General features: G+C 47.6%; 1 protein-coding gene across 1 annotated transcript in view; it reads right to left on the reverse strand.

The window, feature by feature from the left end:
- Nucleotides 1–16,612: 16,612 nt before the first annotated feature.
- The window catches only part of TSR1 (TSR1 ribosome maturation factor), a 181,931-nt gene continuing 179,339 nt past the window's right edge, over nucleotides 16,613–19,204 (reverse strand). The window contains exons 14-15 of the mRNA XM_078680132.1: nucleotides 18,196–18,270; nucleotides 16,613–17,173 (exon numbers count right to left, since the gene is read on the reverse strand). Coding sequence (XP_078536258.1) covers nucleotides 16,995–17,173; nucleotides 18,196–18,270 — 254 coding nt within the window. The 3' untranslated portion in view covers nucleotides 16,613–16,994. The remainder of the gene's footprint in view (nucleotides 17,174–18,195; nucleotides 18,271–19,204) is intronic.

A 19,204-nucleotide genomic window follows, 5' to 3' on the forward strand; every position in this document is an offset into this window, starting at 1 on the left:
GTGCTTTGTCGCATCTGTCGGTGTCCACAGTCCCCTCACCTTGAGCTCCTCCATGTGAGCGCCCCATCCCTTCAGGGATGCGTCTGTGGTGATGGTCACTGTTGGCGTTGGGGGCGTTAGAGGCTTTCCCCTTGCTATGTTTTCCATGGTCCACCATGTCATCTCCTTCTGCACTGCGTGCGTTACAACCACTAGATCCTCCCAACTGCCTGTAGCTTGTGACCATTGCTCCTGTAGCCATTCTTGAATGGGTCTCATGTGGAGTCGTACATTCGGTACCAGGTGGATGCATGATGCCATCATCCCCAAGATCTTGCTCGCAGTCCTCACTGTCCGAGCTTGTCCCTTCCGGTAGAGGCGAGTTTCCTTCACCAGCGCCCTCGCCCTCTTCTCGCTGGGGAACACCTTGCCCTGTAAGGTGTTGATCTGTGCTCCCAGGAAGATCTTCACTTGTTCTGGCTCCATTGATGATTTCTTCCAATGGATGGAGAACCCCAGGTTTATGAGCGTGCTTGTCACTGTATGTGCGTGCAGCTTGCATTTCTGGTATGAGTTTGCTTTCACCAGCCAGTCGTCCAGGTAAGGGTATACGTGTATTCCTTGCCTTCTTAGGTGCGCTGCGACTGCTGCGAGGCACTTTGTGAAAACTCTTGGTGCTGATTTTAGACCGAAGGCCAGTGTCGTGAACTGGTAGTGGCTTTCTCCGACGGTGAACCTGAGCATGTGTTTGTGCTTTCTGTTCATTGGAATGTGCAGGTATGCGTCTTTGAGGTCTATTGTGACCATGAAGTCCCCAATCTGCAATTGTGGGAGCACCTCTTGCGGGGAGGTCATTTTGAATTTTTGCGTTCTTATGAATTTGTTCATGAACCGTAAGTCGAGAATGGGTCTCATTGTTTCGTCTACTTTTGGTACCAGGAAGTACGTTGAGTATACTCCTGTGTTTCTTTCCTTGAAGGGTACCCGTTCTATGGCCTGCTTCCGCAGGAGTTCCTTTGCCTCCTCCTGCAGACACTGCAGCTGCTTGCCTGCTAGTGGCTTTCTTTTTGGTTTTCTGCTTGTTGGCCTCCCCTCCAACTCTATGCAGTATCCGAACTGGATAATGTTGAGGATCCATTTGTCTGATGTGATTTCTCTCCACTCTCGGAGGTGGAATCTTAATCTTCCTCCCACTGGTGTCATGTGGTCGTAGGTGTCTAGTTTGTCTTGACCCATCTGTACGTGCTGCCCCCTGGGATCTTTTTTGTGGGCGGGCACACAGAGTTTTTTGAAGTCACTTGGAGGTGGGCTGCTGCCCCCCTCTTCTATTTTGTCCCCATCCATTTCTCCCTCGAAAGGACTGGCCTCTTTGTTGGTACTGCCAGGACTGCTTCTGATGACCATGCTGAGTCTGCGAGTCTGCCTGGTGCATTTGCTGGAAAGCCTGGTGTGATGTACCTGGCTGGTTTCCGACTCTCCCGCCGGGCCTCCGTGACGGGATACCCCTCTTGTTCCCTCTGAACTGCAATGCTCCCATGGAACTTGCTGTTTCGTTATCTTTCTTCAGTTGGCTGAGCGTTTCATCAACTGTTGTTCCGAAAAGCGTGCTGCCGTTGAACGGTGTGTTCAGGATGCTGTGTTGCACCTCCGGTTTGAAACGGGATATCCTGAGCCAGGCGTGCCTCCTTTCCGTGACGCCCATCATCATGAGCCTGCTGGCGGTGTCTGCCCCATCCAGGGCCGTCTTAAGGCAAGAATTTGCCGCGTTCTTTCCCTCTTCAACCAGCTTTTCGGCTTTCTGCCTGGCATCCTGGGGCAAGTCCTTCACCAACTGCCCTAGTCCCCCGCCATGATTTGGTACATGTGCCTGTTTATCAGGGCGTTGGAATTAGCCATGCGCCAGTGGGCCGCGGCATTCCGTTCGATCCTTCTGCCCACCAGATCCATCCTTTTGCTCTCCTTATCCGGTGGTGGGCCCGAGGTAGTGGGTACGTTAGCCCTCCTCCTTGCTGTGGCCGTGATAATGGAGTCTGCGGAGACCGTGCCCTGAATGTAGGCCGGGTCCTTTGTGGCATGCTTGTACTTCTTCTCAGTTCTGGGAGTTACTGACTTGCATGTTGCGGGCTCCCTGAAAGCTTCCTTCCCCTGAGGCAAGACGCTCTCGAGCATTGGAAGGAACTGGCTCCTCGTTTGTGTTGGGAGCAATGTTTCTAGAAGGAAGTCTTCTTTCTGCTTCTCTTCGTCGAGCTTGAGCTTGAAAGCTGCTGCGGCAGCTTGTATCACCGAGTTGTAGGCCCCGATGTCGTCCGGCGGCGAGGGCCTCGAGGGGTAAGTGTCGACCACCTCCTCCGGGCTGTCGGTGTCGACATCTATGTAATCTACCTCCTGTAGGTCAGAGGGTGTCGTGTCTGCGTCCGTCCTGCTTTCCTCTTCCTCCCCATAGTTGTAACTATCGTAGGGATTCTCGTACTCCTCCTGGTCGTCGATCACCTCGACGTCCTGGTCTTGTTCCTCGACGACTTCGGCGATCTCTTCCTCCTCCTCGACTGCCTCCATCACCGGTGGCTTGGTCTTTTGAGGGATCGTGAAGGCCTTCATCTTTGCATCGAAATCTTTCTTCCGCTGCATGATGTTCTCCATTTCGGCCTCGAGGCGCCTTCTCTTCTTCTCCATCTCTGCCGCGTGTTCCGCGTCGGATGGGTCGGACGTTCTTTTTGGCGGATGGTTCGTCGCCGTACCTTTCGGCGTCGAAGTTTTCGACGTCGACGTCGGACCGGGTCTTGGGTCTCTGGTCGTCGTCGTCAGTTTTGGGTCTTTCTCCCTCGGCGTCGATCGATCCTATTCGGGGACGATTTTCGACGTTTTCTGCTGATCAGCAGCCCTCGGCGCCGGGGACTCCTTCTCGGAGGATCCGCTGGGCCTGGGAGTAGTCGCGGACGCCGCCTTTTTTGGCGTCGGCGTTTTCGAGGTCTTGCCCTCGATTTTTCTAGACTCGGAGTCTCTCGGGTTCTTGGGGGCCGAAGAGTCTCCTACCTTGTCAGAAGTCTTCGTGTAATCGGTCTCCACGACCGTGTAGCTGTCGTCTTCGGCGGCAGCGTTGTCTTCTTCCTCGGAGGACATCCTCAGCTCGTAGAGGGACGGAGTCGGGGCCTTCCCCTGCAGGGTGGCGTGTGCTACCCTCTGCCTCTCTCTCACACGAAGGGTCTTCGGGGCGAAGGCGGAACAGGCGTTGCAGTCTCCGCTTTCGTGGTCCACCGGTAGGCAAAGGTTGCATACCGGGTGCTGGTCCTTCTGCGCATACTTGTGGTGGCAGTTACGGCAGAACTTGAACGGCGTGTTGTCCATCATCGAGCGTCCAGGCCCTCTCTGGTCGCGTGTTCGTCGACGGTCGTCGATGATTTCGATGAAAAAACGCCTTCTCCTTGCCGGCTTTTCGTCGATGAAGTCCCCTGCAGTCTTCAGATGACTTCTCCTCGTCTTTTCTGTATTTTCTTTCTTCTTTCTCCAAAAATGTCTGGAGCCCAAACGGGAACGATCCAGACCCGACCGCGGAAAAAAAGAATTTGAAGATGGCGCCCAAGAGTGGGAGCTTCCGCAGGAAGCATGCCGACGTCACCGGAAATACACCCAAGGGGGTGTGACGCCAACGCCCACCTGGGCTACAAAAAAACCCCAAAAAAACAAAGAAAAGACTACGAATCCGGACCCAACCACAAGACCGCGGAATAATGCACAGCATAGTGAATCCAGAAAGATTCACGCTGCAAAAGCTAATTTATCCCATGGTTTGTCAGGGATGGAAGTAGGGGATAACTGAGCTTTTTGTGTAATCTTAGATTTGTCGCTATTGGCACACACGTATCAGTTCTTTACTTTGGCTTCCACCAATGCATCCATGTTCGGAAAACAATAACGATCTCGGAGTCTGGATTTGGTTAAACTTCTTCCTAGGTGTCCCTCATGGAAAAAGTCAATAATGTTGTCTCTCAACCCTGCGGGACGAACTAATTTGTCATTCCTCCAAATGCAATCTTGGTGTAGGTTTATCTTGTGTCGAACTTCCCAAAATTTACTGGTCAATTTCATTTCGAGTACTTGGCCAACCTCTCTTAAGACTATATGTCTTTGAGGATTAAGGATAGTATCTTGACTTAGCCTTTCTGTCCACTATTGTTGGGCTAATGGTAGAAGAGTGGATCTCTAAAATGGGGTACTCTGTGGTTTCGTATTGTTCTATAGCGAAGGGTGCCCTGGAACTGAAGTCTGCTGCTGCAACGTACTCTAGTTTAAAGTAGAAACCCTGTAATCCTCCAACCCATTTGGCCCCCCTGGGTGTACTATTGAGCATGCCCTTGGGACCGAACATAAAAACAAAGGGCTTGTGGTCAGTGCGCACCGTGAATTTGATTCCCCACAGATAAAACTTAGTGTTTGATTGCATAGAAGCTCAAAAGTGCTTCTTTCTCCTACACTGAGTAATTTTTTTCGGACTTGCTCAGGGTGCATGAAGAGAAGGCTACAATGCGTTCTTTACCACCGATGACTTGTGGCACTAAGACCTTTGTTGCTTGCGTCAGTGGTAATTATGGATTTTCTGTACGGATCAAAATTACATAGGTAAGGTGCAAAAAGAATGGCACACAACTTTTTTAAAAGATAATTGGTGCTCTTCTTGTCAATTGTACGGTGTGTTTTTTTGTAAGTTCTCTAAGGTTGTTGGTTAAGTTGGCAAAGTTCTTGATATATTTTGACATGTAATCCATAAGGCCTAAGAATGATCGGAGTTCTTGTTTAGAGGTAGGCGGAGGAGCTTTCTCTATCGCTTTAATAGGGCACAACTTGGGTTTGAATCAGTCTTTAGTAATAGTGTGCCCAAGGTAATCCACCGCTCCTGTCCAGATTTGGCATTTTTCTTTCCTGAGTGTTAGACCTGCACATTTGAGTTTTGAGAGAACCTGTTTCAGGGAGTCATCATGCCCTTAAGTGGTAGCACCGTAAATTAAGACATCGTCCTGGAAGCATAAATGTTTTGGGTATGCCCTCCAGAATGTGTTGCATATTTTTAATTTTTTTTTAAATACCGCAGCCGCTGACCCTAGCCCGAATGGCTTCCTGCAAAACATGATTGATCCCAGGGTGGTGGTGAAAGTGGTGAGCTCCCTGGATGCAGAGTATAATTCCACCTGGTTGTATGCCATCAAAAGGTCAAGAACACTGAAGCAGGATGCTTCCCCCATGGTGCTCATAATTTCGTGAATGCGAGGCAGAGGATGTCTCTCAACAAGTATATTATCATCAAGGTCCTAAGATCAATGCAAAGTCTGATGTCTTCTCCTTAAGCTTTTTCTGGCAATGACAGCCGGGGGAAACCCATTCGGAGCAGTCAACAGGTTGGATGATGCATAGGTTTTGTAATGTGGCCAATTCTTTTTTGAGCGGTTTCCACAAAAGGTGTGGTATGAGTCTGGGATTGTAAACTACTGGTTTGGAATTCTGTTTTAATTTTATCCTATGTTGGAAGTTACAAATACACTATGGCCAGCACCGAAACTGTCTATTTAGCCTTTATGGACCTCACCGCAGCATTTGACTGCGTTAATAGGGAAAAGCTGTGGGATCTAATGAGTAGGCTGAGGGTAGATCAGGACCTTGTAAAGATTTTGAAGGCCCTACATTGGAATACAACGGCCAATGTAAGATACAACTTGGAGGGCGGATGCACAGATTCTTTGACTTGCTCAAGTGGCCTAAGACAAGGTTGCATCCTGGCACCATTTCTCTTTTCGTTATACATAAATGGCCTAGACCAAGCCCTATTAACCCTCAATGTGGATTCGCCAAGAGTAGACAGAAGAGGAATCCCAGTCTTACTTTACGCCGATGACGCGGTACTGTTGGCACGCACGCCACGAGGTCTTCCAACACTAATAGATGGCTTAATGGGTTTTATGAATAATTTAGATCTATCTGCCAATTTGACCAAGTCATATGTCATGGAAGTAGGGTCAAAACCAAAAAAAAGTTTAAATGATAGAATAGGAGATCACAAACTGGAGAAGGTAACAACCTTATCCTACCTAGGTATTTTATTGGATGGGCATTTGAATTTTAAAGCTCTACAAGAGGAGCGTAGTAATAGGATACTGTCCAGTACAGGGGCAATAATGAACTTCGGCTGCAGACTGGGAAGGTGGTCCCCGGAGCAAATGATGATTTTATATAACTCCATCTGCTACTCCAAGGTGGCATATGGAGCGGAACTCTGGGGGTTCACCAACCTAGACAAACTGCAGGTGGAGGAGAACAATTACATGAGAAGGCTGCTTAGGGTCCCAAAGGGTACCCCCGCCTATATTGTTCATGAAGAACGGGGGCATTCATTGAGGATAGAATTCAAATCAGACCCCGGTTAGCATGGATAAAGATCTGGGATAACCCGGAGGTTGAGCTAATGAGGCAAATAATCACTGGCTGTCTCAGTAGGGATAAGGGAATGAAAATTCCATGGCTTAAGTCCATTAAGGCGGTTTGCGGAAACATTGGCTGTATGGAACTCTTCACAAACCCCACTGGAGGAGCAGTCTGGGATAAGACCACTGTAAAGAAGAGTTTCATCACACACAAAACAGCCCATAGAGAGGAAAAGGAATATGGCAAACAGTTGGTTAGAGCTTATAATCTAGTGAGGACTAGCGAAGGAATGGAACCATACCTGGCCCTTACACACAATTCACAGGATAGATTTTTAATCACTCGTTTTAGGCTCAACATTTTACATTATTTATTAGCTGAACCGGCAGGTTTTAGTGTTGAGCCAAAGGGTCCCTGCGGGTGCGATCATCGATCTCCGCAGGATACCCTTCATTTTGTATTACTTTGCCCTTTTTATTCATTGCCTAGGCACCTGTATTTAATAAGTCTATTTAAAAAATTGAAACTCAGGCATGCAAAAGTCGCCCCTTTACATTTACAAATGGCGCAAGATGCATTTACTCTGCTTTCCATTACCAGTTTTTTAAGGGTTGCTTCAAAGTTAAGAGAGACAAGAGGTTCCATGTAAAGACATGGAGGATAGGGGATTAACAAACTGTAATGAATTGTAACGAAGATTCTTCTTTTAAATACTTCTTTTTACCTGTATAGATGATAATTAAGGAATATGCTACTTACCAGTATGCATCTGTTCTTGGCATGTAGGGCTGCTGATATTTATATCTATGCATAGATCGCCGCCTAGTGTTGGGTTCGGATGATTGCACATTGTTGTCCTGGAAGAGTCTTCGAAGTATCACGAGATAGGTGGCTCCTACCCTGGACTACGGTGCGCATGGGCATCCCCTCCATGCTCAGATTGTTTTTCGCCATTGTGGCAGAGATGGAGTGTGATATAGTAAGTGATGACCATGCGTTAGAATAAGTGTGAGTGCTACAGCTGCGACAGGCACCGGGGAGGAGGGTGGGCGATATAAATATCAGCAGCCCTACATGCCAAGAACAGATGCATACTGGTAAGTAGCATATTCCGTTCGAGGCATGTGGGCTGCTGATTTTATATCTATGCATAGAATAAATAGTAGTACCCTCCTTATTGGAGGTTGCCCGTGCCAGCTGCAGCAGTCTGAAAGAGAGTTCTGAGAACAGCTTGACCTACAGCAGCCTGCTGTTTTGAGTGTACATCCACGCAGTAGTGTTTGGTGAATGTGTGTATGGTGGTCCATGTAGCTGCTCTACATATGTCCTCTAGAGGAATGTTACCTAGGAAAGCCATGGATGCCCCTAATTTGCGTGTGGAATGCGCTCTTGGGGGAACTGTTAACGTGTGTTTAGCCTTTTGATAACAGATCTGGATGCACTCAACAATCCATCTGGCTATACCTCATTTAGAGATGGGGTTGCCTTTGTGCTGTGGAGAGAAGGCAACGAACAGTTGTTTAGTTTTCTTGAAGTCTTTAGCCCTGTCTATGTAGTACAGGAGAGCCCTTTTAACATCAAGTGTGTGCAGTGCTCTGTCTGCCACCGAATCAGGATTGGTGTAGAATACAGGTAGTTCGATAGTTTGGTTTATGTGGAACTGTGACACTACCTTTGGCATAAACTTGGGGTTGGTGCGGAGCACAACCCTATTAGCATGAATTTGAATAAAAGGCTCCTGAATAGTGAGGGCTTGTAGCTCGCTAACACGTCGTAGCGACCTAATGGCGACCAGAAAAGCCACTTTCCATGTGAGAAATTGTATCTCACAAGAGTGAAGAGGCTCAAATGGTGGGCCCATGAGCCTGGTGAGGACTATGTTGAGGTTCCAGACCGGCGAAGGCGGGTGTCTTGGAGGAATGACCAGTTTCAGGCCCTCCATAAAAGCTTTAATGGCTGGGACTCTGAAAAGGGACAGGTGCTGTCTATTTTGCAGATAAGCTGCCATAGCAGCTAAATGTATCCTGATGGAAATATACGCTAGATTACACTTGTATAGGTGCTGCAAGTAACATATGATGTTTTGCGTGGAAGCATCAAGCGGATTTATGTTATTTTTGGAGCAATAGATAACAAAACGCTTCCACTTTGCCGCGTAGCACGCCCTGGTGGTAGGTCGCCTAGCCTCTTTAATGATGTCCATACAGTCAGGAGGCAGGTCCAGGTAGCCAAACTCTATGACCTCAGGAGCCATATTGCTAGGCTCAACTGTTGTGGATCTGGGTGCTGAATGTCTCCATGGCCCTGAGTGAGGAGACTGGGCGTGAGTGTTAGGCGCTGGTGGGGAACCACGGAAAGTGCTAGAAACGTGGTGTACCACGCCTGCCTTGCCCACGTTGGAGCAACCAGGATGAGCGAGAATGGAGTGTTGCCTCAGTTTGCGTGCCACTAGCGGTATGAGTGGCGCTGGAGGAAAGGCGTACGCAAATTTGTTCGACCAGCTCATCCATATCGCATTGCCCTGAGACTGCGGGTGTGGGAACCTGGCGGCGAAGGTGCGGCATTTTGCGTTTTCGTGTGTGGCGAAGAGGTCTATCTCCGGATGACCCCACCGCTGGAAATATGGTCGGAGCACTGAGGGGTATATCTCCCACTCGTGCATCTGATGGCTGTGTCCGCTGAGCAGGTCCGCCATCTGGTTGTCCTTGCCTGTGAGATGTTCCGCCATGAGGAACATGTTCCTTTGAATGGCCCACTTCCACATGCTCTGGGCTAGATGGGACAGCTGTGGAGAGTGTATCCCTCCCTGCTTTTGGATGTAATACATCGCAGTCATGTTGTCCGTCCGGATCAACACGACTTTGTTGCAGAGATGCAACTTGAACGCCTTCATTGCCATGAAGATTGCCTTCAGTTCCAGTAGGTTGATGTGCATCTTCCGCTGCTGCGGTGTCCATAGTCCCTGCACTGTATAGTGGAGGACATGCGCTCACCAGCCCTGGAGAGATGCGTCCGTTGTCAGCACTATCTGTGGCACAGGCTCTGTGAACGGTCGTCCCCTGCAAAGGTTGTGTGTGTTCCACCAATGCAGAGAGTTGTATGCACGACCAGTCACCAACACTAGGTCTTTTAGCTGCCCATGAGCCTGGTTCCACTGGCGCGCTAAGCATTCCTGAAGCGGACGCATGTGTAGCCTCGCGTGGGGACTATGAAGATGCAGGAGGCCATCATGCCTATGAGTTGCATGAACACCTGCGCTGGGAGTGAGTGTTGTGGCATGAATTTTTGAATCAACACTTTCATGCTGTTGACTCTCGCTGCGTTTGGTTGCGCTGTAGCAGCGAGCGTGTTGATTTCTGCGCCCAGGTACTGCTGTACGTGTGCGGGGTGAAGATGGGATTTTTGGTAATTGAGCGAAAAACCCAGACTGTGTAGGAGGTGAATTGTGCGGGACATGTGGTCGGCGCACTGCTGGGCTAACTTTGCCTGTACCAACCAGTCGTCCAGATACGGATAGACATGGACGTGTTGTCTTCGAAGATGCGCGGCTACTGTTGCTAAGCACTTCGTAAACACTCTGGGGGCAGTAGTGACCCCGAAAGGCAGGACTATGAACTGGTAATGCTGGTTGTTGATGGTGAACCTGAGATATTTCCTATGACTGGGGTGAATGGGAATGTGGAAATAGGCATCCTTCAGATCTAATGTTGCTAGAAAATCTCCTTGACTGAGCAACGGCAGAACTTGCTGCAGCGTGAGCTTGTGAAAGTGTTCTGAGAGGATGTATTGCTTCAGAGGTCTGAGGTCTAGAATGGGCCAGAGAGACCCGTCCTTTTTTGGGATCAAGAAGTACAGCGAGTACACCCATGTACCCTGTTGTTCCAAAGGCACGAGTTCTATGGCGCATTTTTGCAGCATGGAGATGACTTCTTGCTGCAATAAGTGCATGTGCTCGGCGGACATAGGACGGTGCCTTGGGGGTATGTTGGGTGGAGTGGAGGTCAGTTCTAGACAATAACCGTGTTGTATAAGTTGTCTCACCCACCTGTCCGTGGTAATGCTTTCCCAGACTGGTAGGAACTGCTGGAGTCTCCCCCCGACCGGTGTTATATGGTCGGGGGCAGTGACAAGGCGTCACTACTTGTTAGCGGCTGAGGATCTGGTATTATTATTTCCACGTCCTCTGCCCTTGCTGCTGTTCCCACGGTATCCACCCCTATTGTTCTTGTTATAGGTGGTTTGTGTGCCTCCCTTGGTGTATTGAGCTTGTTGCGACGCTTGACCTCTTGAAGCTCCCCTGTTACCGGAGCGACGAAAGGAACTGCCCCTGAACTGCTGAGACTGCAGAGCTCCCATGGATTTCGCAGTTTCAGTATCCTTCTTAATTTTCTCAAGAGTGGTGTCCACCTCCGGACCAAACAGGAAGTCAGGATTCACTGGTTGATTGAGCAGGGTAGTCTGGTGAATTGAGCAGGGTAGTCTGGATCTCCGACTTAAATCCAGAGATGCGGAGCCAGGCATGCCTCCTAAGCATAACGCTAGTGTTTATAGCTCTAGCTGCTGTGTCGGCTGCATCCAACGCGCACTTAATGGACGCGTTGGAGATTAACTTCCCTTCTTGTATAAGCATTTCAGCTCCCTCCTTATAAGCGTCTGGCAGGTGTTGCAGTAACTGCTCTAACGTGTCATAGTGTGCCCGGTCATATCTTGCTAACAGGGCTTGGGTATTGGAGATTCTCCAAGTATTCGCAGCTTGAGCCGCTACACGTTTTCCAGAAGCCTTTAAGATTTTGGATTCTTTGTCCGGAGGAGGAGCATCACCAGTCGTCTGAGAGTTCGCTCTTTTGCGAGCATTAGCCACCACTAAGGAGTCCAGTGGGAGTTGGCCCTTGATGTAGGTAGGGTCTACGGGCGCAGGCCGATACTTCCTCTCAATCCTTGGGTTGACCACCCGTGCTTTAGTGGGCTCTTTAAAAATGTCACTTGCATGTTTGAGCACACCTTTGAGCATAGGCAAAGTTTTGATAGACCTTTCTGATGTGGAGAATGTATCAAAAAGAAAGTCTTCTTCCACGGGGTCAGCGTGCATGTCCACGTCATGGTTATGTGCCGCTCTCTCAATTATTGCGTTGAACGCAGCAGTGTCTTCAGTAGGCGAAGGCTTGACAGCATATGAAAGAGTATCAGGGGTGGTGTGAGGGTCAGCAGGGTCCACGGTGTCAGCCCACGGCTGGGACTCATCCTGATCAGCATCAATGGGATAGTTGAACTGGTCCTCATTGTCCCCTTCTTCCACATCCTCAGTGGTATATGTGGGAGAGTAGGCATATTCCTGACCATGTGACTGCACGGGCTCAAAAAGTACAGGAGAGGTGGTAGAGTCTCTCTTTTTCTTCAGCGGTATCCTATAATGTTCCATAGGTGCGTCAGGCCTGATTTTACGTTTATAAACTGTAAGTCTACCTGACTCGGAGTCGATGTACAACTTCGACTGGTTGTCGTGGGACGGTGGCTGGAACACAACGTCTTCCGTCCGAGGCTGAGCAGATGCAGCAACTGACGTCGACTTGGCGGATCCGGTAGCCTGTGCATGTTGAACAGGTTTAGGCCGTGCTGTTGGGGGTAGTCCAAACTTTATTGGCGCCGTAAGCATCGGCGACGGACTGACTGCCTTTGATGGAGGCGGTGTCTTCGATTCGACCGACTTCGACGGCTTAGTGCGTTTGAGGCCTTGCGTTGAGTCGAGCTGTTGTTGCGCTGCAGGAACGCCCTTGTGCTTCGACGCAGTAGGGTCTTTCGATCCGACTTTTGGCTTCGGGTCGAGGGCCTTGACCAGCAGCGGCTTCTTTAACTTCGGATCGATGGTTTTCCGGGCTTCGAGACCTTCGGAAGAGCCGCCATCTTTGGATCCGGAAGTCGACGCCGACGGAAGCGTGACGTGCTTCACTGCAGACACAGGCGTAGTCGATCCGATCTTCGGTTCGACGCCCCCTTTCGACCCCGAGGGGTCGAGCGCATGTTTGGACTTGGAAGGTTCCGAAGTCGTCGAGCCGATGGTTGTCTTAACCAGTGTCGGTTTCGATTTCATGTCTTTTTCTTTTGGTTTCGATGTGTCCACTGAGCGTGGGCGATCGACCGAGGGCTCTTTGGAAATGTTTGTAGTCGAGCCTTGAAGCGGGACTATAGAACGGTGTTGAAGATCTTGGCTAAGGCCTTCCGGCGATGCCTCGACCTGAGCCGTGGAAGAGTCTTTATGTGGCCCCGCTACTGCGGTTAGGCCTAGCTCCTCGATGGAGTCGTCGTCTCCTACCTCGACGATGTCTTCATCATGGACGTAGAGTTCTCCCTCGTCCTCGTTGTAGGTGGCGTCGGGCTCCGACGCAGGATCCGAGAGTTCCGGATCCTCTTCTTGTACATGTTCTTCGTCGTCACCCCCGAAGATGTTTTCTGGGTCTGGTGCCGTTTCTCGCGCCGACTGTCGTGCAGCGCGTCGAAGACGGAGAGTTTTCTTCGACCTGAACTTCGAACAGGCCATGCAGCTGGCCTCGTCGTGGTCCGGTGAGAGACATTTGTTGCACACCGGGTGCACGTCGATGTGTGGATATTTTGAGTTGCAGACGGGGCAGCGCTTGAACGGATTCCGTTCCATCGTCGATCGTCGAGGGGCCTTTGGCGTCGAATGGCAAAAGCCTTCCGAAGTCGAGTTCAAAGAACTGGAGAGGTAAAGGCACCGAACGAAAGACAATACCGACGCCCCCAAGGCCTTTTGGCCTCGAAAAAGTAACTTTTAATATAAATTCCGAACTTGAGTTAAGAAGTACATCCGAACCCAATGGCGGAAAAAAACAATCTGAGCATGGAGGGGATGCCCATGCGCACTGTAGTCCAGGGGAGGAGCCACCTATCTTGTGATACTTCGAAGACTCTTCCAGGACAACAATGTGCAATCATCCGGACCCAACACTAGGCGGCGATCTATGCATAGATATAAAATCAGCAGCCCACATGCCTCGAACGTGTGTATTATTGGTGTTTTTATCTGTATCTTTTATGGTGTTTTGCACAATGCCGAATAAAGGAAATTATCTATCTATCTATGTTGGATATTTTTGAGAAGATTTAATTTGGATGTGAACACCTCAGGGAATTGATTGCAAATCTCTTTGCCTGCCACAGAGTGGTCTATGGTGAGTACCTGTTCTGGGTTATATTGGTCAAGAGTTATACCTAATTCTTTTTGATGCAGCCATCTGAGTATGTTAGACCCTTCTTCAACTACATATACCTTACCAAGGGTCAGAAGGTCCTTAAACGTGGTACATGATTTAATCATGCCTCTTAAAGGGATGAAATCCCTGGTATAACTACTAGGGGAGATGTCCGCAGATAGAAACTTTTTTCCTCACAAAAATTCATTTTCTTGAAATCGGAGATATTGATGAAAGTTAATGGCGAGCATGAGTCAGCAAACATTTTGATAACTTTGCCATTCAAACCAATATCACTTTCGGGATAATTAATTTGTTTTACACTTATTGCCTCGTACTTGGAAAATAATTTTCTTTACAGATTGGGGTTTATTATCAGTGACCTCAATAACATCCTTTAGCTTTCTGGAAGAGGCACGACGCACTCTAGCTAAGTACCCTTTTTTGTTACATTTTCTGTATGTAGAGTTCCTAGCTTGGCAGTTAGCATGGTTTGCCAAATGGTTACTACTGCCACAGCGGTACATTTTCTGTATGTGGAGTTCCTAGCTTGGCAGTTAGCATGGTTTGCCAAATGGTTACTACTGCCACAGCGGTAAAATTTGAGTTAACTAGCTCCTTGATCGTGTATGTGCTCAGGACTCTTCAAATTTCACCTTGCATATAGTATCTTCCACAGGGAGGTTTGGCAATTTCCAATACTTGCTCATTATTGTCTTGCTCATTATTGTCTGGGTATTTCATCTCCTTCATTCACATACCCTATGGATTTAGCCAACTCAATAGCGTCCCAAAGATTACGTTGGTTTTCCGACAGTTTCTCTTGTATTTTTGGGTTATTCGTGCACCTTACGAGTTAGTCTCTTATGAGGGAATCTTTTAGATGCCGAATTCACAAAGTTCGCTTAGCCACCCTAAAAAAACTGCAACGTAATTAGTAATGCATTCTTTTTTACCTTGGACTCCGCTGAAAAACTTGTGTCGTTCTAGCACAATGTTCACTTTGTCTCCAAAGTGTATTTTTTGTTTATTTAGAGATGTTTCAAACACATCAATTTCATCATCATCGTTACAACCTTGTTCCAGGTCAGGTAATAAAGTATCAAAAATCTTTCTGCCATGGGTACCAAGGTAGTGTAATAAAATGTATTGTTTCCTTACAGGGCTAAACTCCCCACCCACAATGGCTATTAAATAGGATTCAAATATTTTCACCCACTCCTTCCAAGGGTTCTCCAAATTCATTCAGGAATGGTGGTGGTTGAGCCATACTGGCGGCCATGTTGGTCAAAGGAAGGAGAAAGTGTGTGAGATGCTGCAATATCAGTGATGCACCAGTTGAAGAAAACCATCTGTTAAAATTATGTGCAGGGCCAAATTGACAAAACAGAAGTATCTGTAATACACATAATGGTGTGCATATCACTGTGTGAGCTGAGAATGACTGGCTTTGGGTAGAAGCAAAGAATACGTGTGCATATCACTGAAGACTAATGTGATAATAGGGGTGTGCATGTCCCTGTGTTGAATAAAACAAAAATGCGCGAACATCCACAAATTGTGACAGAGAAATATAGTGTGTGTATCATGGAGTTAAATGTGACACATGTAGGGGTGTGCGTGTCACCGAAATATTGCAGCACGCGTAGTGCTGTACGACAATAATGGGGGGGTGCATGTCACCGTAATAAGCACAGATATGAGGAAATGAGGAAACATTCATAGATGTGGCAGAGAAATATAAAGTGTGCCTATCACGGAGTGACATGCGTAAGGGTGTGCGTGTCACTGAAATGTTGCCGCACACGTAGCGCTGCAGGTTTTAAGAAACACCTTGTTCGGGACAGACGCCAGAAACAAGTGCTCTGTCAGCCCAAGGTGTGTTGTCAGCAGGCAAGGGGATGTGTCTGTAGACTAAGTGGAACGCCTTCCCATCTACAGGCTCGATGACCTGAAGGCTCCGCCTGGGAGGTGGGCTGTAAGCATGCATGGAAGGCGTGGCGGGAGACTGACAGGAACGTCTCACTACATAAGCCCAGATTACAGAGGAAGAGGAAGGAAGCCCCCTGATGAAACTGTGGCGCACCAGCAGGCAGAGTGTAAAGACGTTATAGGTCGAAGTACTTGCAATCCAAAACTGCCATTAAACAAGCGTCGGTCACGGAAAGTCTTGAGTACTGGAGGGATCAGCCACAGAGGAAAGATTACACCGGATTTATTACATTAAGATACCCCAAATTAGAGCAAATAAATAGAGTACATTGAACTTGTAAGCCACAAGGTGACAGAATCTGAGGCACTAGATGTAGACAAAGGGAAGGAGGTCCTTACTGCTCCCTTTCGCAGGCCAGTCGTCACCAGTGTTACGAAGATGAAAACTCAAGTGCTGGTAAGTTAAACTCTTTATTCAGACCTCCACTCATCCACGACAGACAGCTTCAGGTAAAACAACTCCACATTCTTCTGTCAGCTCTCCTAGTGCCAACATTCTAAGGCAGCCTCACAGGTAACGGTAGGGAAATACCAAGTGGGAGGAGGGGGGATGGGGAAGAAGACAAACAAGGAAGATACTTTTCCAACTGACCGCTAAACTAATGATAAACAATAAATAATTTAACATTGCCCAAGAGAATACAACAAGGGTGAATGCATAAAAATGTGAAGCAACATGAAAAGGCCTTTCCGCTGTACTGTAGATGAAATAGTTAGTGGAACATTGTTATGGGACTGGAGCTAATACATTAACAAAAAGAATGATTGCACTGGGCTCCCTGGCAAAAATGTAAAGTGGCAACATCATCTAGACGAGCGTTTTTAATTTCTGCCTCTGTTGCAGGCATTTACAACTAGTTGGGGAAGTAGGAAGATGAAAGAGCAACAACATTCCTTTAATCAATCTGTGTTTCTTCAGAATCAGACCTGCATGTTTGCTGGCTACCACAACTTAGAACTTCAGGAGAAGGTTAAACCCAGTTTCACCCGAGTCACCAAAAAAGAAGACATAATCCACCACATTCATTTGCCCGATCCAGGCTAGGCTTAAAGCGCTTTTATTTCAGCAATCACCAAACTGCCCCATTTGAAAAGGGTATTGCGTCTGTTAAATAAATACTCCAGTCCTGATAGAGAAACCGTCTCAAAATTGTCAGAAGACAGAAGACATGATAGCTACAAATTTATCATGAAGGCACTGACATTGAATACACACCTCCAGATCTTGTTTTTGAGAGGAACCATTGGGACCCTTCCACACAGTGGTCTCCTGGGCGGTCTTAAACAGTGGTTACTGAAACTTGTAGGCTCGTGCACCAGTTAACATTTCTTGGCCTGGTGTACAGTCCACAGACCAGAATGGAATACTATCAGGAGTCACGGGAAACGGGAATGTTCAGAAACTTATTCCATCTCAATCTCCTGCACATTCACCACGTTCTCGTTTCTGATCCATGGCACTGGCTCTTGCACATAAGGGTCATATGTCCATTTGGGAAAAACACGTTTATAAAGGTTCATCAGCACAGTGTCCTGGGACTTTAGCTGCCCATCAAAATGGCACTTCATGTGGCCATGGGTGCCTGTAAAGAAAAGAAATCCAAAGCAGACGTTTACAAACTGTCTCTTAGCCCAAATCCACCAATGGTTTACATAAAAATATCAAACCTATGTCAGATTTATATATGACTTGTACTGGATAGGGCCATATCTTGCATGTCTTATCATACCCGCCACCATCAAAATCCATATTTACAATTCTACAATTAGGACACTTTTACTTTGTCATATGATGTAAGAGGTAAACGGAGAGGGCAAGTGGGGTGTCAGAGAGATCAGTCTCAGCTCCGTGCCAGAGAGCTATTTGGCTAGTGCCAGAGAGCGGTCTGGCTAGAAGTTTCCATTTGCAGATAATATAATTATTTGAAATGCACAAATTATGGAATTAAAAAGTGGGAGGGTTTTAAAATAAGAGTGGACAGGGAGTGGAAAGAGCAAGTCACTCCCTTATTCTACAGAAAAAGGAGCAGTGCGGTATGAGAGGTGAGATTATTACACTTCAATTAACAGGATTAGGCTGTGTGTTGGGGGCTCTGGAGTAACATTAAAATAAGTACGGAAATGGTGGTAAAATGTCTAACCTGGAAAGGAATGCAAAACAGTAGACAACAAAATATTGAAATTCAATGGAGAAAGAAATATTGAGAAACAGTGGTCTTTTTTTACCCTAAAGATGGAAAAGGTCAGGCGAAGGAAACCCATGACCTGTGTGTTGCAATTAGACAACAATGGGCAGACTGATGTCCGTGGGCTTCCTCAACGGAAGGTACAGTCTAGTTTTCTGACTTCAGGCTGCTTGGAACATGTGAGGTATAGGCAACATTTGAACTAAGAAGGTATATCTACCGATCAGTTATAAGTCTGACCTCTGTTGAAATGCCTGTCCAACGGCTGCTTGTAATGCCAGCTGCCAAAAACCTAATCTCAAGTGCAAGATCTGATTCCAAATACAACTATCATAATGTTGACCTCATATGCTTAAAATGTGAGCAGAAATTAACCATAATGCATTGAATAAGGCAGTAAACAAGGCAGCATTACATACCTAGAGCCTCTTTAATGTGCCCTCGACGACCCCATTTTGTTCGGAGCTCTACTGGCTTAAACCACAGGACATCCTCTGCAAAGGAATAAGGATAGTAGTAAGGTGTATCACAAATCAAACTCCACATAGTTAATGGCCTCCATTACCAATGCATAATCTCACTCCAGCTGTCTATCTCTACTATACACAGTAACCTCAGACTACTCAAGATTAAATGGAGAAAAATACAAGATAATCGTCCTGTAGAAGACTGGCCATCTCCATTTGATATTTCTAGTTATGAAATCAGATATTTCACGACTGTCAAGATACTCCCCGCGGAACTCCCCTTCTAAATCTAAGTCTTATTCAATAATGCAGTTTCCCTTCCATACAACAAGCCTGATTTTTCAATAGATTATTTGTCTTACAACATGACTCTGCACCAGGTAACCTGTGTCCTTCGTACTATCAGATATTCTTGCCCCAACAAACTGGATATCTTTATTCTGCTCCATCTGCACCCAGAGGGCACCTAGTAGTTGATAAAACCCTATCAACTACTAGTGTGATGGCGGACCGGTGTAGGCCAACCTGCCACCACAGATAGGTTTCTGACTCCCAGGGGTGAGAGCCTATGCTCTCGGGATGTCAGGAAGCCTGCTCTGGAGAGCGTGTTTTAAGCCCCTTCCAACAGGATGACCTGTAAATTAGCATTCCAAGGCAGGGAGATTCAAAAAGCCCACCCACCGCCTTTGAGGGAAGCATGATTTGCAAACCGGAGGCGAGAGGATGCCGACTTCCCCCCCTTACCAGGGCCCATTTGGCACCTGGACGGGTGGGAAAATTAGTAGTCAGAAGTGTGTCCACCCTCAGGCTAGTTCCACCCCTAAGGTGGGATACCGGATGTGGAGATGAAATTTAAATGTATACCAGCTTGGTGATGGCATAATTGGGAACTCTGGGACAGGGTTATGCCCACTTCCCACAAGAAGGGGTCACACAGGGGGCGTAGTGACCCCAGGGGTAA

Source organism: Lissotriton helveticus, chromosome 3_1 (assembly GCF_964261635.1).
Source record: "Lissotriton helveticus chromosome 3_1, aLisHel1.1, whole genome shotgun sequence".
Taxonomy (NCBI): Eukaryota; Metazoa; Chordata; class Amphibia; order Caudata; family Salamandridae; genus Lissotriton; species Lissotriton helveticus.